Genomic DNA, 22008 nt, shown 5'->3' with positions numbered 1-22008 from the left:
TTTAGCATCATCAATAAAAAAAGAGATAGTGCTTACAATACCCCAAAGTCCTTTATGAACAAATTAAAAAGCAAAGGACCATGGACAGACCCCTGCGGTACCCCACTAATGAAACTTGTCCAATAATAAAGTGTTTTCTAATTACAAAATATTAAGTTCCAAGCCAATATTCCTTAATTTCCCTAGTAACCTTCTGTGTGGTACTGTATCAAATTCTTTAGCACAATCTAAGTAGATAACATGCACCGCCACTCCAGATTTTAGGTTTCTGCTCAACTCATTATAGAAGGTACACAGAAGTACATTTATATAGCAATATGTATTGCACATATTTACCAAGCTCGAGTGAATGTTCGAATTTCAAAAAGTTTGAATTTCAAAGTAAATTTTTGGGTACTACGACCATCGAATAGGCTATATTTGGCCATTCGACTTCGATTTGAACGATTCGAAGTAAAAATCGTTTGACTATTCGACCATTCAATAATCGAAGTACTGTCTCTTTAAAAAAAACTTCGACTTCATACTTCGCCAAATTAAAGCTACCGAAGTGCAATGTTAGCCTGAGCACTTTTTTTTTGGTCGAATAAAAATCCTTTGATCGATCACTAAAAATCATTCATTCAAACGATTTTTATTCGACCGCAGGATTGCCAAATTTGTTGAAAAAACTTCTAATTCGATATTCGAATTCGAAGTTTTTTAATTCGATGGTCGAATTTAGAAGTTTTTTGTACTTCGAAATTCGACCCTTGATAAATTGCCCCTACATGTCTCTTTTGTATTACAACAAACACATCATTTGAGAAATAAAATTTTGTCTTTAATCAGGTACTTGCAATGTACAAAGCGTGAACTGCTGATATAGCACTTGACATTCTTAAAAGACAGTTAGCAGAGCCTTGGAAACCTACCACACAAATATATCATTTGTTAAGGCAGTTTTGTCTGAGACATAGGCTATGATTAAATGCCATTTTAGCACAAAATATATAAGGCTTTGTCAGAGATGTTTTCTTAAAGAAAATACTTTTTCTTCTAACTTTTTTTCCAAAAATGTAGCATGTTTGCAAGTTAAGCCAATGCAAACCAATACAAAATGTGTATTTCCCACCTAGGTTAAGAAACACAACAACACAGCTCAAAGCTTGTTTGTAATTGCAGCAGAGCTTGCACTTGAGTGTTTCTGGGCATGTTGGCATGGTATTATATGTACATGCACCTCATCTGTATGTGATTTTTAAGCAGAATGAAATTCTGAGCCAGGTAAATGGCACAAGTATATAGTTGACTTGAGCCTTAGGCTCTTTCATGTTAAAGGAACAGTTCAGTGGAAAAATAAAATCTGGGTAAATAGATAGGCCATGCAAAATAAATTATATATCTAATATAGTTAATTAGCCAAAAATGTAATCTATAAAGGCTGGAGTGACTGGATGTCTAATACAATAGCCAGAACCTAACTTCCTGCTGTGCAGCTCTCTAACTCTGAGTTAGTCAGTGACTTGAAGGGGGGCCTTCAAGGGACATAACTTTTCAGTGAATTTGCTTTTGATGCTTAGCATGCAGGTCAGATTCTTAAGCAAACAGATATGACCCAAATGGCCCCCCTCAAGTTACTGATTGGTTACTGGCTGGTAACCACGCAGTGGAAACCACGAGAGATGCACTTTTTATTTTGTACAACCTATCTATTTACCCAGTTTTTATTTTTACACTGAACAATTCCTTTAATAGCTACAATAGTGCTAGTGCTAGACTCAAGGCAAATTGGGCACACACATTTAGTGTATGGCATATTGATGTATACAAGCTTGTGCAAAATGTTGCCCCTAGAGGGAGCACACAAAATGGTAAATGAGGCCCAGAGACCTTCACTTCTTCTAATATGTTTATTAAGGTTAGTCTACAAAGGCAAGGTGCAACAAAAATGTCATCCATCAATGCTATTCACAAGGTTGCTTGTGTTTAAGTATTTTTATAGTCCTCTGCAATTGCACCCTTCACCCAAAGGGTGGTTGTGTCCATTTTGTTGCATGAGGGTGCAAGTTAAAAAGTACAGGGCACAAAGCTTCCATAGAATTAACACTTGCATTGAGGTGGTATTATATCTTCCCTTTTGGGTGGTTTGCCTACACACACACATCTAAGAAATGTGTAATTTTGCAATTTATCGAACAATGTGATAAAACCATAGCTGCAAGTTGTGCAAATACACTACCACTGCAGGTGAAAATTTTTGTCTATATTATTAAATCGTGTGGAAATTACTGAACATGCTACTTTGTGGGAGCCAGCAATTATGTTGGAATGCAGAGTTAGAACATTGCATTGTAGGTAAAATACATTTGATTATTGTTTGTTAGATAGAACAGAAAATTGAAATATATACAGTTATCTCTGTCAGTAACAAACTACATTGTCCTCAACATATTATAATCTATTTCATAATGCTTTTGATAAACATGTGTTGTAAAATAATTGTTACCGATGTTTTTATAAATGCAATTAAAATGAAGTTTACTTACTGAAAACATGCTCAATACTAAACATAAAGAGCAGCTTCTCTGCTGTTAAAGAGTTCCCAACATATGGGAATGTGCAATTAATACTACAGCTAAATGAACAATAACAGTCATGCTCAGTGGAAATTACTCTTTTAATCATATCCATATCCCAAGTGAATAGAGAGTCCAATTTAGGCTTTTAAGCTATTGAAATGTATTGTCTAATTACATCTTTTGTTTTAAAGTTTTTCTCTGCTATATTAATGCATGGCAATGCTAATGTGTTTGTGCCTCCTGTCTCTAATACAGCATGAAGCAGATCATAATTACATGCATATTGCAGAAAATGTATATTTTAATGTAATGGCAAGATTTTGAAAGACACCTCATTCATCCTATGTATATAAGCAACAAAATAATTTATATCCAAGCTTTACAGTGTTCTGAGTTTATTTTGTATCACCATCCTCTGAGATGGTAAGGGCCTGTCTTTAGGAAAAAGACTAATGGGAACCTTACTGTGGCATGGAATTCTGTGCATTATCCACACAAAACGTAAGGAGACAGGATCATAAGGAACGGGGCTGATGTAACCCCAGCTTCAGAATGGGAATGCTAGTAATACCACATCCACATATTTTATCCTTTTAGGTTAAAAATGCCATTTGTTTGTGCATATTTTCCTGGAGAGGATGAATTGGTCTTAGTATCAACCCTTATATTGTACTTTTGCATAAAACATTTAAAAAACATACTTTAGTTTCTACTTTAGAAACTGTACATCTTCCCTAGGTGCTGAAAAACTCACTTCAAGGGGACTTTTTAAGTCAGCGAGAAGGGGTGAAGTTTCCTAGGGACTCCAAGGGAAAAACACTTACATAACCTCAATGTGGCATTAAATTCTATGCATGCTCCACACTCAAAGTAAGGAGAGGGGGTCATAATGAACGTGGGCTAACTTAATCCCAACTTCAGAATAGGAGTGCTAGTGATGCAGTGATTTAAAAACATGCAGATAGCATATGCATTAATATTAAATTACATTGCCCTTTGTGGTGCCTTTGGATAGATGTTAACTTTTTTTTGTCCTTTCATAACCCTTTTATGGGTTTAGGGGAATAGAAAAGATAAATGGCAGTGACGTAACTACTGGGGGAGCAGGGGGTGCAATTGGCCAAGGGCCTGCACCCCCTCAGGGCCCCACGGCAGCTTGCGCGCCACTGGATTGATGCATAAAATAGCGTACGGAGGGGGGCTGGGGGGCCCGGCTGCACGTCCTGCGCCAGGGCCCGCCCCCCTCTAGTTACGTTACTGATAAATGGGTACTTAAATTCTATATTTTTATATAGGCTGCATGATTGTGCAGGAAGAGTATGCAGTTTTCCAGAACTGATGCTGTTTTTTTGCGGTCCCATACAGACAAGTGGCATCTTTTTTCCCTGTATTTTACATTTTCCTAGAATTCACTGTGTTTTGACATCATCCCCTGGTAAATGTAAAATCAGGGTTCTACTGTAAATGGCTTTCAGACCACTGATTGTTTTAGGAAACAGACACAGGGGATGTTTTCTGTACATTTTACCTACCTTGTTTATAGTAGCCCAAAAAAATAGGCCCAAATCGCCTGAAATCGTAACCCATTGCACTTTAGGTACAGAATAAAGGAAATTCTCATAGTCTGCAAAGTAACTGTTGTGTCAGTATGACTGAGCTCCACTGAGCTAGACTCACAGAACAAAAAAAAGCAGACTGTCTTATGTGTATCAGAAAATATGCACTCAGAAATGCGGCTATAAAATAATGGTAAATGAAGCTACATTTTAAGGTAAACTAAGGTAACATTTTCAAGAAAATTGACTCAAGGTCTGTGAAAAAAGGGGTGGGGTTCTTAAAACATTATTCTAAAAAGCGGTCAGAAAACAAAAAATGTGTATTCTGCTCTCACTGTATACAGTTTATTTTTGTGTACTATAAATGTGCTGCATAATGTGTGGAATGCATTATACATGCCTGGACCATCTGTGAAAGAATTTAGAAAGGGAAACCCTAGTTAAAATTCTGTATTTCCCCTTGTACTGTGTATACAAGTTTTACTATGTACTGAATGACACTGCTGTTATTCTGGGCTCTGTTTTCCTAATGGGTTTTTCCAACATTATAACTCTAATGTATTTGTTTATCCATAACTCATGAGAGACCAGTTTATGAGCAAGCCTGAAACACAGCAGTATTGGATAATAAGTAAGATGCAGTTTCTATAGATACAAATAAAACCCACATGTGCTGGCAACAGGGACCTTGATCTTGAGGATGGAAGACAAGTTCAAAAAATCTTTTTCAAACTAAGCTTGAGAAGTGTTTTCATCTTCATAGTGATGTTAACACTTACAGATGTACCAGACTAATTAACATTCTATCTACTTAAGACACATTTTAAGCAGACAGTAATTTTTTTTAAAAGCATCACAACAACATTCTCTCTCATATTCGAGCTCACATTTTAAACACATTGTGAACAATCTAACAAACAAGCCTGCTGTTTAAAAAAATGCTTTATCCTGTGCCCCACGCATCAGCAAGCAGCAGGTAGGCAGGCAGACAAATAGGAGGCCCTCTACAATTTCATATAAAAATTTAATTATCATAAAATAAAATTAATGGTAATGTACAGCAGAAAGGAAAAATGTAAGGAAGCAAAAATAAATCACTTGATTTTAATCAATTTAGACCTTTGTTCTGAAAACTGATTTAGTCTTTAAAAAAATTTTGAACTGTAAAATGATCTATTTATTTTTTTTTGTGACTTTTCCATATATCATATGGCAACCTTTTTTTTGGATTTGCCATGGATCTACATTCAAGAATTCTCTAATTAAAGGGGTTGTTCATCTTCCAAATACTTTTTTCAGTTCAGTTGTTTTCAGATTGTTCCCCAGAATTAAAGACTTTTTTGAATTACTTTCCATTATTTTCCATTTATTTTTTACAGTTTTTTTCCAAAATCTAAGTTTAAAGTTGAATGTTCCTGTCTCTGGTGTTTGAGTCTGGCAGCTCAGTAATTCAGGCACAGACTCTGAACTGTTACAATTTTGCAACATTTAGTTGATACATTTCTCAGCAGTATCTCTGGAGTATTAGCAACTATTCTAACAACTCCCTGTGATGAAACCCAGAGATTCTACTCAGCAGGGACAAAGATAAGAAATGTATCAAGTAAATGTATCAATTTAGAACAGTTTACAGGGTCGGCGACCCCCCATCCCAGAGCCGCTTTAGAAGGTGAACAATTACACTTTACACTTCAATATTAGAACAACGGTGAAACATAGAAAATAGAAAGTAATTGGAAAAAGTTGTTATTTCTGGTGATCTATCTGAAAACAACTAGTTGTTTGAAGGTGAACAACCCCTTTAAAATTGAAGGATTGATTTATTAATTCTCAGTATTTTTAAACAAGCAAAACCATGGTTAAAATACAGATACCTTTAAATTTACAAAGGCTTGCCTTGAATTTTTATGGTGTAACAATTTAATGGGGTATTAGATCTTATTGCACTGAATGCTAAAAAACACAAAGGGGAATATTTTTTTTATCTTTGTGTTTATTGTCACACTGTTTCTGGCTGGAAAATAACATATTGTGAACAGGAAGGTTAGAAAATGACATACATCAGCCCCAATATACATTGTTTAATGAAAAAAGATTTACACCAGTGCAGTGCAGTGATGTCCATTTAAATCTAACATTTATGATGTCTGTTCCAATACCTGCAGCATGACATTTACAATCTCTTCCTTAAAGGGGTAGTATACTCCTAATTCAGCATGAGCCCAACAATAGGACTTGTGCTGAAAGTACTTGCTGCTTATTACTGTAGTGTAGACAGAAAAAAAATAATGGGCTTAATTTCTTAATCCAAATGGAGATATTTTTGCTCCTTCACGTTTGCTTCTTGCAAGGTAAACAATTAGATCACCTATAAAATATACAGTTTTACTTGACTTTCCGTATATATAAAATTCCTGCACTGCTTGGACCAAATAAATGATGCAGTGCTGTGGAAAAGAAATATTAAAGGTTAACCATTTTGCCTTTTAAGCTGGTGTTGCTAATAACCATGACCAAAGAGATCTTACAGAACAGCCTTGTTTTTCTCCATAATGTTTTTTTTCTTGTTTTAAAAATTAGCATTTATATTACATTTAACATAGAAATTCATATTCTCTTTGGCTTAAGGCAATCACTTTCCTTTACGATTGGAACTGCTTCCAAACCACCATTACTGTAGCTAAGGATACAACTTACAACAAATTGTTTAGCAAAAATTTTGGCACAGGGTATTCTGCACAGATGTCACTGAATACTTGTGTTTACTGGTATCAGTGACGTTTGTCCTAATGATTTGTTGAGAAGCAATGAAAGCTCAATCATAGCCTTAACCTCTCTTTGGAACCTTTGCTGCATTCCCTGATCTGAACCTGTTTAAAAGTGAAGTAAAGTCTAAAATAGAATTAGGCTAGAAATGCTGTATTTTGTATACTAAACATAAACATGAACTTACTTCACCACAAGCCTAATCAAACAAATGATTTATGCTTTCAAAGTTGGCCACAGGGGGTCACCATCTTGTAACTTTGTTTAACATCTTTGCAAGACCAAGACTGTGTACATGCTCAGGAATCATCATAAATTATCAAAATAGCACAAGTCAAATAATATCTGCCAGAAGCCGATACAGCAAGACTGATTAATAATCAGAATATGCAATGCGTCCTGTGTTGTCATGCATCTAATGTGGATTTTATAGTTTTTGTATTGTTTTATACAAACTTTCTCCAACTCTGCAGAACCAGTGGCTGCAGCAAAATAATCCTCCAAATAGAATCCCAGTTTATCTGTTTAAATCTGGCTCCATGATCTTTGTCCCTGCAGCTGGAGTTGGAAACAGTAAAGGGGATGTAAAGGCAAAAATAAAATCCAATACAAATCTCTACACAGTCGCCGACCGCTCTACAGGGTAATAAACAAAGCTGCTTGAGTTCTGCATGGCTGGGAAGTAAGGCAGGGACTCCCCCTGCTGTTCACAAGTATGATTGTTTCCCTGCAGAGCAGTTATGGACTGTCTGACAATTCCTATTCACAGCAGTAAATGAAGGGAGAATTTCACTGCATACAGTAAGGTTTCTTATACAAATGATACACATTTTTTAATTAAAGTATATTGGAGATAGGTTTCTTTTTCATTAAAGAAAGTAAATGGGATTTTATTTTTTTTTGCCTTTACATGTCCTTTAACTATGCTTCTGCTGTATGCTTTGGTACCTTGTTTTTTGGCGTCCAGCACCTCTAAACTGTGGAGCTTCTAATAAACTTTCTACCTGTAAATGTCATTTACTTTCAATATATGCCATATTTTTAAACTGTGTCAAAAATGTTGGCAATATAGATTGGTAACCTTGTCAATATAGCTTGGTTACCACTATGTGAATGCTGTACCTATATACTGTATAAAATGGAACCTTACCTGTTTAAGTTTTTTCAAGTCTTCATCAAGCTCCAGATTGTCAAGGATAACAGCCACAAACAAACTAAGCAATATCTAGAAGTGTAAAGAAAAACAAATGTGGTCATCTAAGACAGTTTACGAAAAATATCTTTTAAAACTATCTGTGACTTTTGCCATCTCACAAAGGAGTTAACCTCCATACACTAAGTCAATGTTAACAACTGAACTGCATTACTCTGAGCATGTAGTGATACTTAGAGCTGTTTGGTCATTGAACAGAAATATGGTAATTCACATGTTTAAATATCTGGCCAATCAGATATCGCAAATGTAAGCACTCATGGCCTGCTTAAATGCAAATATTCAGGAACTATTTTCAGGAAATATTGTTATTTATTACACAAAAATGTAGCTGATTTATTTTACAAATTTTCCTCCTTATTTCTCAGCTTTCTTTTCTGTATTGGGCTAATTGTTGCAAATTCTATTTCTACTAGAAAAAACAAGCACAATATGACATTTTGACAGATACTGAAAATTACATATTTGCTCACTGTTTTCTTTTTGCTAATAGAGCACATTAAAGGGGCAAGAGAAGAACGACAATAATTAAAACCCTTTAATAACCACTATAAAATGAGAGTAACATTTCATATATTAATAAGCATGGCAAATAATTATTAGAGCCGTTATACTAGCAAATCACTGAAGAACCAATGCCACTAGATGGTTGAGTATATTAATTTCTAGAGTCTAGCAGTTATGATTCCAATTGTTATGAATAAGGAAAATGAATTTACATAAATGAATCCAATTAGAAGGAGCAGAATCACTTTTATGAAGTTAAAATAGATTAAAAAAATGGATGCTGCAAGGCACATCATTTTACTGCATGTTGCCTCCTGTTATGGTGCTGGTGACTTTTCTTTCACTTAAAGAGAGGCTATTTACATATAAATGCTGTAAATTGTTTTCTTCCTTTAACATAAAGAAAACATATTGAATGTAACCTTATGAGCTGTATTTGTCATTCTTGAAGGGGGTGGAAGTGAGTGAGTAGTCTAACGGTCTCTAAATAAAGCAGCTACAGTAGGTTTCTGAGTCCTCTTTCAGAATTAATTCAGACCATAAGCAAAATGATCCAAAAATTACTACTCAGCTGCTGCAATCTATAAAGGTCTGTCAAAAAAGGGCCAAAAGATACCGGAATATAGCCCCCAACTCCAAAGGGCACCCAAGTCAAAAATCCAAAGATATATTCCAAATCATTCTCTCAAAGTTAAAAAATCCCTCTTTATTCAGCATAAATATTAAAAAGTAGGCATACAGACCAATTGATGCTCCGCCTTACGCGTTTCACGCCCACAGGCACTTATTCATAGGCATTACTGTTGTTACATTTTCAAGATTTTTCACCTAGGCAATTTATTATGGGTGACAAAGCTGTATGATAAACAGGGAGATTGAGAGTGTATTGTTGCTGTAGTTTCAAGAATTTAACTACGGTAGAATAACATTGAATCTGCATAATTAATTCTTATACTCATAAGTATAACCACAGGTCTTCTACAGATGTTTCTACTGGTTTATTAATACAAATATAGAATCCATTATCTAAAATGCTTGGAATCTGGGGTTTTCAGGAAAAGGGATCCTTCCATAGTTTGGATCAACATACCTTAAGTCTGCTAAAAAATCATTTAAACTTAAAATAAACATTCATGCAGCTTAGTTTTTATCAAGTACAATATTCTGTTTTATTGTCACAGAGAAAAAGGAAAACATTAGAATTACAGGTACAGGACCTGTTATCCAGAATGCTTGGGACCTGGGGATTTCTGGATAATGGATCATTCCGCAATTTGGATCTTCATGCCTAAAGTCTACTAGAAAATAATCTAAAAATTAAATACACCCATGAGGCTGGTGTTGTTTTCTATAAGGATTTAGTTTATCTTAGTTTGGATACCGGGGTCCAGAAAACTGATCCAATACATGTATTTGCTTATCTCTATGGGAGATGGCCTTCCTGTAATTTGGAGCTTTCTGGCTAATGAGTTTTCAGGTAAGGGATCCCATACCCGTACTGTCTAAAATATTAGGGTCCTGCAATAATTATTGGCATCTTAATATTGAAAAGCAAAGGCATATTAAGCTAATATTTTATTTGTAATAAAATCAGGAAGTAATTAATATAATTTCTATTGTATTAGCAAAATAACTGACTTGGCTCTGTAATATTAATACCGAGATTCTAGTCTTTCTGCTAATTACAACTGCTGTTACTAAGGGGCATATTTATCAAGGGTCAAATTTTGAATTGAAAAATTGTCGAAATTCGAATTCAAAAAGACCAACCGAAATTGAGTCGAAGTTTTTTTGGGTCCAGTAGGTCCACTTTCGATTGAATAGGTCCATATTCGGCTCAATTCTAATCATTTGAATCTAAGAAATTGCACATTCAATCAAATTCGATTCGAAGTTTTCCCCCAAAAAAACTTTGAAGTCCACCAATTGACTCCAAATAGATTCTAGGAGGTCCCCCATAGGCTAAAACAACAATTCGGCAGGTTTTAGATGGCGAATGGTCGAAGTCAAATTTTTAAAGAGACAGTACATGATAAATTTCGATATTCTAATTTTTTTCTAATTTGAATCAAATTTGGACTATTCCTTAGTCGAAGTACACAAAAAAATAGCTTTGAAATTTTAATTTTTTTCATTCAAAAATTCACCCCTAAAAGAATTAAAACTGAAAAAAAGCTAAATTAATGCAGCAAATAAAATGGAATAAATTATAATGTATGAAGGGAGCACCTACCATATACAAAAAATTAAATTGAGAGAAAATGGAAAAAAAATCATACATAGCAAAACATTATTTTTTTCTTTTACATTATAGAGCCATTTTAATAGTTCACATATGGGTAACAGTAATGTCACAAAAAAGTAGTGATCATTGGTTGTTTAACACTGGGGTGACAACCTCTAGGTTAGTTCCTAACTTATGGGTCAGGAAGCAGGGTTCCTATACTGATTAGTGCTTTACTGATTATTGCCTTACCTTCCAATTGAATTTGAAAAAAAATTAGAAAATTTGAATATCGAAATTTATCATGTACTGTCACTTTAAAAATTCAACTTCGACCATTCGCCATCTTAAACCTGCCAAATTGCTGCTTTAGCCTATGGGGGACCTCCTAGAACTTATTTTGAGTCAATTGGTGAACTTTGAAAAAACAATTTTTTTGGGAATACTTCAAACCAAATTTAATCAAATGCGCTATTCCTTCGATTTGCATGTTTCGAATTCAGCCGAATATGGACCTATTGGATCGAAAACTGACCTATTCGACCAAAAAAAAAACTTCTACTTAATTTTGGTTGGTCTTTTTGAATTCAAATTTCGAAGTTTTTTCAATTCGAAATTCGACCCTTGATAAATATGCCCCTAAATCTGCCTCTAGGCTATCATCTCTCCCATAACATACCTCACCACAGAGTAATGCATTCATAAGAAAAAAAAAAATAACAGCCAAAAGGAAAAGAAAGAAACGCCTAGGGGCACATTTACTTAGCTCGAGTGAAGGAATAGAAGGAAAAAACTTCGAATTTCGAATGGTTTTTTTGGCTACTTCGACCTTCAACTACGACTTCGACTTCGAATGGAACGATTCAAACTAAAAATCGTTCGACTATTGGATAGTCGAAGTACTGTCTCTTTAAAAAAAACTTTGACCCCCTACTTCGCCAACTAAGGTCCCCATAGGCTTTCTAGCAATTTTCTGATTGAAGGAATTTCGTTCGTTGGATGGATTAAAATCCTTCGAATAGTTCGATTTGAAGGATATAATCGTTCGATCAAATGATTTTTCCTTCGATCTATCAATCGAAGTATTTGCGGTAAATTTTACTTCGATGGTCGAATATCGAGGGTTGATTAGTAAATTAGTTAGTAAATGTGCCCCCTAGTATACAAGCCAAGCCTTACTCAAATCTCGGATTGTGAAGCTACTCTCCAGGCTTAACCTGAATCCTCTATGAAGAAATAAATTTTTAATATGCTAGTTGAGGCTAAATGTTATTTTACCCCTCATAATAACTACTTGATCCTTAGGCTTTGTTTGTAATGATATTTTTCCTGTACCCCAGTCTATAAGTAATCAAGGAGCTTGGCAGCACTCATATCCAGCAAATTACATGTTGGCAGATTTGTTTTAGTATCCTAATGATAACAGACACTGAATCACAATCTTGATGCAGCACATAAGGTTTTACAAGAGTATAATGAATATGAACAGCAACTTTTAAATACTGCTTATATATTTGAAAACAGGAATTTCGCTATCTGATTGTCAATCCACCCCATGAATGTTCAAGAATATATTTCTTGGTTTATACCTTAAATATAATCAGTAGACTAAGCATCTAACAACAACTTACTGTATAATTACTCCCACTCAGCTGTCATAAAATGTGTGTGGTTTGATGCTTACATGCCGAATTGGTTATATCTTCATCATTTTCAGGATGTTATTTTCTTAAAGACTGCTGTATTACTGTGTGTATAATTAGTGAAGGTGGTGAAACAATGTCGAAAGGGCGGTGTAATTCCACTGCAAAAATTAAAATGGTATCTAGGCAATCCCGCACCAGGGCCCGCCCCCTGTAGTTACGTTACTGGCCTGGCGTAAGGGTGCGAAGTAGTGCTAGAATAGGTCCACTTCGATAGCGAATTTACGCCAGCACCCGTTAGTAAATCGGCGGAGTGGCAAAATGACATCACGCTGGCGAAGTTTTTACTAGCGTTAGCCACTTCACCCTTTAGTAAATTTGCCCCATAGGGTAGTCATGTTTGTACATTTTGCAGGAGCAACTAGTTTATTGACAAAGTCAAGTCCTGCACATGCTATATAAATATATATATATGATATATATGTATTAAGTTAAAAGTCGCTTACTGTACAACTACTTAGAATTACCTTGCATTTCTTACATTAGATATGAATCATCACCATTTTAGCTCTAACCATTGCTAAGGTGCACAAAATCATCATGATACCAGTGATCAAGGGATAATGACCTCTGTGTTAATTGACACATTTAAGGGCCGTGAAAATTCGAATTTCGAATTCGAATTTTTGATTTTTTTTTTATGGCCAAAACTGTCAAATTCAACTAGGAAATTGTTAAAATTTGATTCGAGTTTTTTTAAAAATTCGATTTTTAAGATTTATTATACAATAGCCCTTTAAGAAACCAAATTCGACTATTCACCACCTAAAACCTGCCGAATTGCTGTTTTAGTCCATGGAAAATGTCCTGGGATCAGTTTGGAGTTGTTTGCAGACTTCCTGACATTTGAGTTTTTTTCAGATCAATCTTATTCACAAGAGTTTAATAATACATTTCAATTGGTCAAATTTCAAATTCGTAGGCGTTAACTCAAAATTCGACCCTTGATAAATCTGCCTCCCAAAAATCAGCATGCAAATTGGCTAAATTCTATATTTCCACATTAATCCTTATACATAGCATTAAGATTTAAATGCATGATTGCATAATTCCATGTTCTTTTAGTAGAAGATATTTGGAATTGACTCTACGGAATCATAATCATTACATTACACAAGTCCAGGGAACATTAATAAAGAAAATATAGTTGTTATAATGCCCTACACATGAGCCCACTGTATAGTTTGTGTTCCATATGTTAGAAAATGTATGTGGGAGCCCGGTTACCCAAAACAATTTTTTAAGGACTTTTGTAGGCTACCACTCTAAAAAAAAAGGAAAAGACACCAGCGTTTTTTGGGGCTTTTAGGAAACTTTTTCCACTCCAATGTACTTCGCCTGGTCTGAGCTGGCGAAGGCAAGTCTGGCGAAAGAGGTAATGTTCAGTAAAATCCACATCTTAGTGGATTTGCGAAGTAACGTCCATTCGCCAGAGCGAAAATTTGCCTGGCGATAGAGTGCGAATGAGAACTAGCATCTGTCTCTTTCACTAGCGAAGTTACTCCTGCGCCCATTAGTAAATCGACAAAGTGCCTAAAAACTGTAACGCTGGTGAATCATCACCATTGTTAGTCACTTCAACCTTTAGAAAATCTTCCCCTTACCGCAAAAGGTATCGCTACAAAGCAGGTTATTTTTTCGTGATTTTTTGCATCCGGAGTTTAGTAAATAACCCCTTTGGTATTCAGTAAAAGGAGAGAATTGATTAAGGGCCTGAATACATTTGCATGGCATCATATGGCTGACAATTCAGATAAAGCATTGTTAAAAACACTTGACAATCCATTGTGAGAAAGTTAATTGTACTGTTTATTGAGAAATGCATCCTGCTAGGCGATAAATGGCACATTTTATTGCATTATTTTCCTGTATGGGTAAAGTTTTAAAGGGGTTGTTCGCTTTCAAATTAACTTTATGGGGCCCATTCATTAAGTTCAAGTGAAGGAATAGAAGGAAAAAAACTTCGAATTTCGAAGTGTTTTTTTGGCTTCTTCGACCATCGATTGGGCTACTTCAACCTTCGACTATGACTTCGACTTCGAATCGAACGATTCAAACTAAAAATCGTTCGACTATTCGACCATTCGATAGTCGAAGTACTGTCTCTTTAAGAAAAAACTTTGACCCCCCTAGTTTGCCACCTAAAAGCTACCGAGCTCAATGTTAGCCTATGGGGAAGGTCCCCATAGGCTTGCCTAACCTTTTTTTGGTCGAAGGATAATCCTTCGATCGTTGGATTAAAATCCTTTGAATCCTTCGATCGAACGATTATTCCTTCGATCGAAGTATTTGCGCAAAATCCTTCGACTTCGATATTCGAAGTCGAAGGATTTCCATTCCCCAGTCGAATATCGAGGGTTAATTAACCCTCGATATTCGACCCTTGATGAATTTGCCCCTAAATATGATGTAGAGAGTGATATTCTGAGACAATTTGCAAGTGGTTTTCCTTTTTTATTATTTGTTATTAGTTTTTTGTATTTTTTAGCTTTTTATTCAGCAGCTCTCCAGTTTGCAATTTTAACAATCTGGTTACTAGGGTTCAAATAACCCTAGCAGCCATGCACTGATTTGAATAAGAGACTGGAATATGAATAGCAGAGGGCCTGAGAAAAAAAGTAAATAATAAAAAGTAGCAATAACAAATACATTTGTAGTCTTAGGGTGGTGGCAGATGGGGAGATTAGTAGCCCAGTAAGAAATCTTCTCTAGTGTGGGCGAATAATCTCCCAGAAATGCTTTCCCACCAGCAAGAATATGAATCGCAGGCGGGATGGCATACGAATTGCTTCAAATTTCCAAAATCGCCCAAAGTTTCCTCGTAAGACAACTTCGAAAATCTGAAGCAATTCGTATGCCATCCTGTCTGCGATTCGTATCCTTGCTGGCAGGAAGGCATTAGAGAAGATTTGTCGCTGGTCTGCCACCACCCTTACAGAGCATTTGTTTTTAGATGGGGTCAGTGACCCCCATTTGAAAGTTGGACAGAGTCAGAAGAAGAAGGCGAAGCATTCAAAAAAAAAAAATAAATAAAATAATGAAGACAAACTGTTAATTTAAAGGTGAACCACCCCCTTAAGGTATATCTCTGAATAGGCTATGTGAAAAGGGTTGTATTAGAATTCCCAAAAAGTCTTGAACCCAAAAGAAAGGTTGTGGTAGGAGATATAAATTGTGTTACCTTTAGAAATATTACATTGGTTTTAACTTCATATTTCTTTCAGACAAAAGCAAATGAAGATGAAAGTATAGTCCCAGTTTGAACTATTAATGGACTGCAAGAATTTATAAGTATCTCAAGTCCATGTCAAGTAATTACTGTAATTACTGTAACTGACTGTATTTTACAGAAATGTTTTCTTTGTCTGGCTAAGAAGTGAATCTGATGCTCAAACAAAACAAAATCTTAAAGAAAAAACAATATAAGTGATGCTCTGAAAAAATGAAATGGCATCAGAGTGTAAACAAATAATAAAAAAGTATACAAGCAGCAATATTTGGAACCCAGCAAGAAAAGACTGTTGTACGTTTTGCCATAAATGTGTTCTCTGCCTTGTTCACATTGAAGTGAATATTCCTTAGTAACTGGACTATTAAAAATTGTTCCTTGTTAGTTATGAACTATAAAAAAGCATAGGTGTAGAGTTAACTGCGAGAGTTATAACTGGAAACTCACCAAAGTAGCAAAAAGATGATAAATTATGAAGTAAATTGCAACAACTGGTGCCCACATATGCCCAACGGTATTAAGCGTTTGATCCATGACATCCACCCATCCTTCTTGTGTCAGAATCTGAAACATTGACATAAATGCCTGCAGGGGGTAAAAAGCATATGTCACCAACACATGACAACTGATGTCAGATAGTTACATAAGAAACAGACCTAATTTTTTCTTACAGACATTTGGCTTAAGAAGCAAAATGCAGTAGTAAATTCTCTGAACTAAATGACAGATAATCACCTACTATCTGTATAGATACCAAAACCATAACTGTGTGTTAGTCAGCTGAAATGTATCATTTTAATAGCTCAAGAAAATTGAAATAAGAATAACAAAATGAGTAGTTTTGTCTTAATGAATCGTTGAGTGAGCATCCTAAAATTGAGTGGTTAAGGCTAGGACCACATGGATAACTCAGGAGCAGGCTGCAGATAGGAGAGAGATAGAGAAGGTGGTATAAAATAAAAGTAATATTTATAAAGCTAAGTTTTTTGCCTTCCTCCTGATGTTACACCTTCCATACCCATTTCTGAAATTAGACGGCAGAAGCCATTACAAATTAAAGAGGGCGGATAACTATGAAGGTGTGCATTTAATTATACCATTACACCACTACTTTACATTATCAATAAAAGTCAATTAGGAATTTTATGAATAAAAAATGGTTTGATTCATAATTTACACCAAAGGTTACACTGCTTTTTAAATTAGAATGTTACTCTTAGTTTCACAACTCTACATTGCTTGATAAATGCACATAATATTTACATTTATTAAGCTCGAATGAAGGATTCAAAGTAAAAAAACTTCGAATTTCGAATGGTTTTTTTGGCTACTTCGACCATCGAATAGGCTACGACCTTCGACTACAACTTCAATTTGAACGATTCGAACTAAAAATCATTTGTCTATTCGACCATTCGATAGCCGAAGTACTACTTTATGTTTGTTCAATATTCAAAAGCAAATATAGCAGCCTATGGCCAGACCTTATTTAATTTGTGCTATGATATGTTTAAATCTGAAACAGCATAATAATTCTTAATTATAATCGAAGAAAATTAATAGATATTTACAGAGCAAGATATTTGAACAAATACTGTGCTCTTCTATCACCTGTAGCAAAATCAGTCTGAAGGCAAGCATCAAACTGACAGAGCAAACAGCTGTGAAAAGGAAACCTCAAGATGTATGTAAATGTGAGAATTCTCAATTCAGCTACTATACACAGCAGACTGTCAAGGTTTCTTCAGAATTTGTGCCTGCTACTTAAATTAGCTATATTTCAGCATTGCTGGAAAAAAAAACCTTTCTTTAAAATGGAAAAAAAGAAGTATGCTTGTATATCTTCTTCATCTATCTATAAAAATCTTGTTTACTGCATACAATAGTGTTTTGGATAAATCTTAGTACAGGTATGGTTCCAGTTATCCAGAATGCTTGGGGCCTGGGGGTTTCCAGATAATGGATCTTTTTGTAATTTGGATTTTCATACCTTAAATCTGCTAAAAAAAAATCTAAAAATGAAATAACCCTGTTAAGATTGTTTTGCCTAAAGTTGGGATAATGAAATCTTATTTGTGATCAATTTCAAACCTTAAGTCTACTAGAAAATCATGTAAACATTAAATAAACCGAATAGGCTGGTTTTGCTTCTAATAAGGATTAATCATAACTTAGTTTGGATCAAGTTTAAGGTAATCATTTTAAAAAAAACATTGGATTATTTGGATAAAAGGGAGTCTATGGGAGTCTGCCTTTCCGTAATTCAGAGCTTTATGGATAATGGGTATCCGGATAATGAATCCTATACCTGTAGTATGATACAAGTAGAGGCCAAGAGGGTGATGACAAATGAAGGCCATTGGTGAAAGTTAGAAAGTAGAAGTTTAGAAAACTAAACTACCCACCTTCCACTTTTCAGTGAAAGGCAATATGCATCTTTGAAGGGAGGGAAGGTCAGAAAAACAACAGTACTAAATCTGAATCCAATTACTAGTCAGCCATCCAATGTATTTTAAATTAAACGGATTAGGTTAACATTTTAACTGGAGACACACATAAATGTCATCTTGCTAAGTGCAGCATCTCTTTTTCACGTATCAATGGTGCATGGAAGCATCCAGTATAGTATATTTTATAGGTGTCCAATTTTAAAGGAATGGTGTGCCACTTTTCACCTCCCCATTAAAATTAGATTATACCAGAGAAATATTACTCTGCCTGTAGCTTAGTATTGTACTTCATCCTTAGAAAACTGAACACGTTTAAACAAATGGGCAAGATCGTCTCCTTAGCCCAGGACATTATTGCTTTTTAGTGTTCAGATTCATATTTGTCCTTTAGAACATCTTTCAAATTAACGGTTCTTTCACATGGATATGTCAAACTGTGTTGGACACAAATATTTTTATGGAAGAGTAAATACATGTGCTATAGCACTGCATTCAGATTTCTGCTCTACAAAGTGCATAGTTATAGGTTTTCAGTTAAAGAGATGATGAGTTTGGCTTCTAAAATACTTATGCTAGATAGATTATTAGTACTGTGCTCATGATCCAAACCAATGTGTGCCTGAGACTATTGTGATGTTTACATGTTAATACAATTTTTTTTTCCAAAACAAAATGTACAAAAAAGTTATCAGTTCTCGTGACAAATTTAAGGCATCTCCTTTTTTGAGACACTGTAAAGATCTCATGTGTTTTCTGGTATTTTCCAGATAATAACACTCCATCAGAGATACAAAAATAGAAAGATAACTACAATTTGTAGCCATGGCAACACTGAACTGGTGCGTATTCTCTAACAGAACCACCAGGAGAAAACATGCAATTTAAAAGCATTAGTGAAAGTGGTAGGTCTAATGTTGCCAAGGACCTGTGATATGAAATGGCTATGGAGTTTAAAAATCATGATGCTCTTCAGATTTAAACTTTCTTATATAATTATAATTGCATATTTTACACAAACCAAGTTGGCTCATTTTTATCTTATGTTCTATTTTATTAAAATGCAGTGTAGTCCAATACACTTTTTCTTCAGCACATCACTTAATTCTTTTAGGGTGCACTCCCAAGCCGCCTCCAAGTCAACCAAAATACTTTTTGAATAACGGGATATGAAGCACACCATCCTCCGGCTTTGCCTTTAAAGCAATGTACCTGAGGAAGTGGTTCTCCCCGAAAGCTTGTGTTACTTTTCCACTGTAATAAAATGCTTTAAAGGCAAAGCTGGAGGATGATGTGCTTCGTATCCCGTTATTCAAGAAACTATTTTATTAAAATGCATTCTGTTTAGACTTTATCTGGGTTTGTTTGTTCTAAAAAAATAAAAACTACAAGGAATAATTTTGTTTACAAGCTTTTTAGGTTTTTTGGTTGAATGATATATTTTCCCTAAACATTCCTTAACAACTTGCTTTCTAAACAGATTTATTTTAATCTTGTGGTTAATGCTGTCATTTCCATAATACTTTGACTGATATTTGATTGATATTTACTACACACGATAAATAAAAATGGAGATTTAGGAAAACAAAAAATATTTGAAATCCAACAATAAAGGTATAGTTGAGACCTGGGACCTGGTGGCAAAACATGTACCATTTTGTGTTTGATCACTAATGACCAGTGGCTATTTTGATGGTTTTATAAAACTGTATTTGGAGGATGGAATGGGCAATTATACAGAATAGTGTTAAAATGCTTTCAGTTAAACAATATCAATATGATAGTTGAGTTAACGGCTAAAAACATGATACATTCATTTTGGACATTTAATTGGAGGCATGGAGGTGGGATTCAATTTTTATGTAAGTCATCCTTTGGTTAATGCTGGTGGCAGTACATTGTTAGCAACAATGGATCCTTTATCTAAAGCCAGAAATCCTGATATTACAGCTTAATCACCTCAAAAAAGCACCTGAATTTATGAATTCTTGACTTGAGGGTACAACATTTTCTTTCAAACAAAGAACTGTTGGTGGGAAGCATTTATCACTGTTTACTTGTGGTACCATGTTTTTGGCCAATTGGTAAACCACCAGCACACCCAGACCTCTCAGCAAAAGTTGGTCCGGTGCACGTCAGTGCCATTACACCAAAGTTTATTCTATTCAGCAGTCTCAAAGATAAGATCGCAGTAGACCTGTAGACGCAGTGCTTTCTTGGCATCCTCTCCCAGCTATATGGCACTTCTGCCAACAGCTGCTGTGTATCTACAGAGGCCACATAAATTCATAATTTGATGAAGAGCCAAAAAGCCTGCGAGCTGGCAAAATGATGTCTTTCTGTAAATAGAAGCATTTTGCCACCTAAACATGTCTTTTTTAAGTTGTAAATCTTATGAAAAAGCAAAGTCATTCTTTAGCACAATGGCTCACAAACGGATTGTGTGGCATGTTGATAGCTGTGCGTTTTCAGATGAGAAAACATTTGTGTTTTAATTGGAAGGCAGTTGCAGACAGGTTGTGACATCTCACACCACAATGCAGTCAAAATGTCACCTAACTGCTATATGTGCTATTGCCATTACTGTCATGGCTTATCATTTGTGATTTGCAAGTGAAAGTAAACCAAATCTAGTAACACAAATGATGGTGATACTGTAGGGATTTAATGGGATAGTACAGTTTAACAAAGGAATTAAGTCGGCAGTACTTAAAACATAGTGAGTTAAAAATGACTACAATTCAGTGGGCAAGATATAGTGCTATATTTGTATGCATTTCATAACACTAAGGGGCAGATTTATCAAGGGTCAAAGTGAATTAAAGGGAATTTTTCGAGTAAAAAAATTTCAAATTCAAAGTAATTTTTTGGGTGCTTCAACCATTAAATAGGATACTACGACTTCGACTTTGAATTAGATTCGAAGTAAAATCGTTCAAATATTCGAGTACTGTCTCTTTAAAAAAAACTTCAACTTCAATACTTTGCCAAATTAAACCTGCCAAAGTGCTATGTTAGCCTATGGGGACCTTCTACAGCATTTTTCAAATTTTTTTGAAGTCGAAGTAAAATCGTACAATCGTACGATCGAATCGTTCGATTCGAAGGATTTAATCGTTCGATCGAATGATTTTACTTCGACCGCAGAATACCCAAATTCGATGAAAAAAGTTTGAATTCGATATTCGAATTTGAAGTATTTAAATTCGATGGTCGAATTTTAAAATATTTTTTAATTCGACCCTTGATAAATCTGCCCCTTAATATGGTTTAGCTAATCATAAAAGGCTCACAACGAAATGTTATACTTTATCTAAACTGACAAGGATGGCTTGTCAAGGGACCACAGCTTATTTAAACGTATAGCTAGATTTCATATGCAGTTCTTTTGTGTCAACCCATGAACACAGGTATAGGATCTGTTATCCAGAAACCCATTAACTAGACTCTGACAGTAACTTAATGCCAATGTTATTGTAGTGCTATAGTAAATTGAGGGCACCGTTCTCTATCTATAGACTTCACCCCTATACTGCTGCTCCGGATGAGACCTTAATTGTTAGGGGTTAAGCCCTTGCAAATGGTGTGGAGGCAGGGTATAGTACAACTGTAACTTGGTGCTGGGTACATTAATTGGGCACCAGTGGTTCTTATAACTTAACCAGAGAACATATTTATTGAACAGGAGCATCCACAATGGAGTGTACATACAGAGCAAGCAGGATCATACAGAACAGTGGATAGGCATATACTCACAGCACCTTTGGTCAGTCCCCACAGGGAAGAGAGCATGTACAGCAGC

General features: G+C 35.2%; 1 protein-coding gene across 4 annotated transcripts in view; it reads right to left on the bottom strand.

Moving 5' to 3' along the window:
* nalcn.L (sodium leak channel, non selective L homeolog) overlaps window positions 1–22008 on the bottom strand; it is a 155438-nt gene that overhangs the window by 76927 nt on the left and 56503 nt on the right. For all 4 annotated transcript variants that reach the window (XM_041582403.1, XM_041582405.1, XM_041582404.1 and 1 more), the window contains 2 exons: window positions 16207–16344; window positions 8034–8108 (listed from right to left, as the gene is read on the bottom strand). In XM_041582403.1, the coding sequence (XP_041438337.1) occupies window positions 8034–8108; window positions 16207–16344 (213 nt within the window). The remainder of the gene's footprint in view (window positions 1–8033; window positions 8109–16206; window positions 16345–22008) is intronic.

The sequence above is a fragment of the Xenopus laevis genome, chromosome 2L (assembly GCF_017654675.1).
Source record: "Xenopus laevis strain J_2021 chromosome 2L, Xenopus_laevis_v10.1, whole genome shotgun sequence".
Lineage (NCBI taxonomy): Eukaryota > Metazoa > Chordata > Amphibia > Anura > Pipidae > Xenopus > Xenopus laevis.
This window is presented reverse-complemented; position numbering and strand designations above follow the sequence as displayed.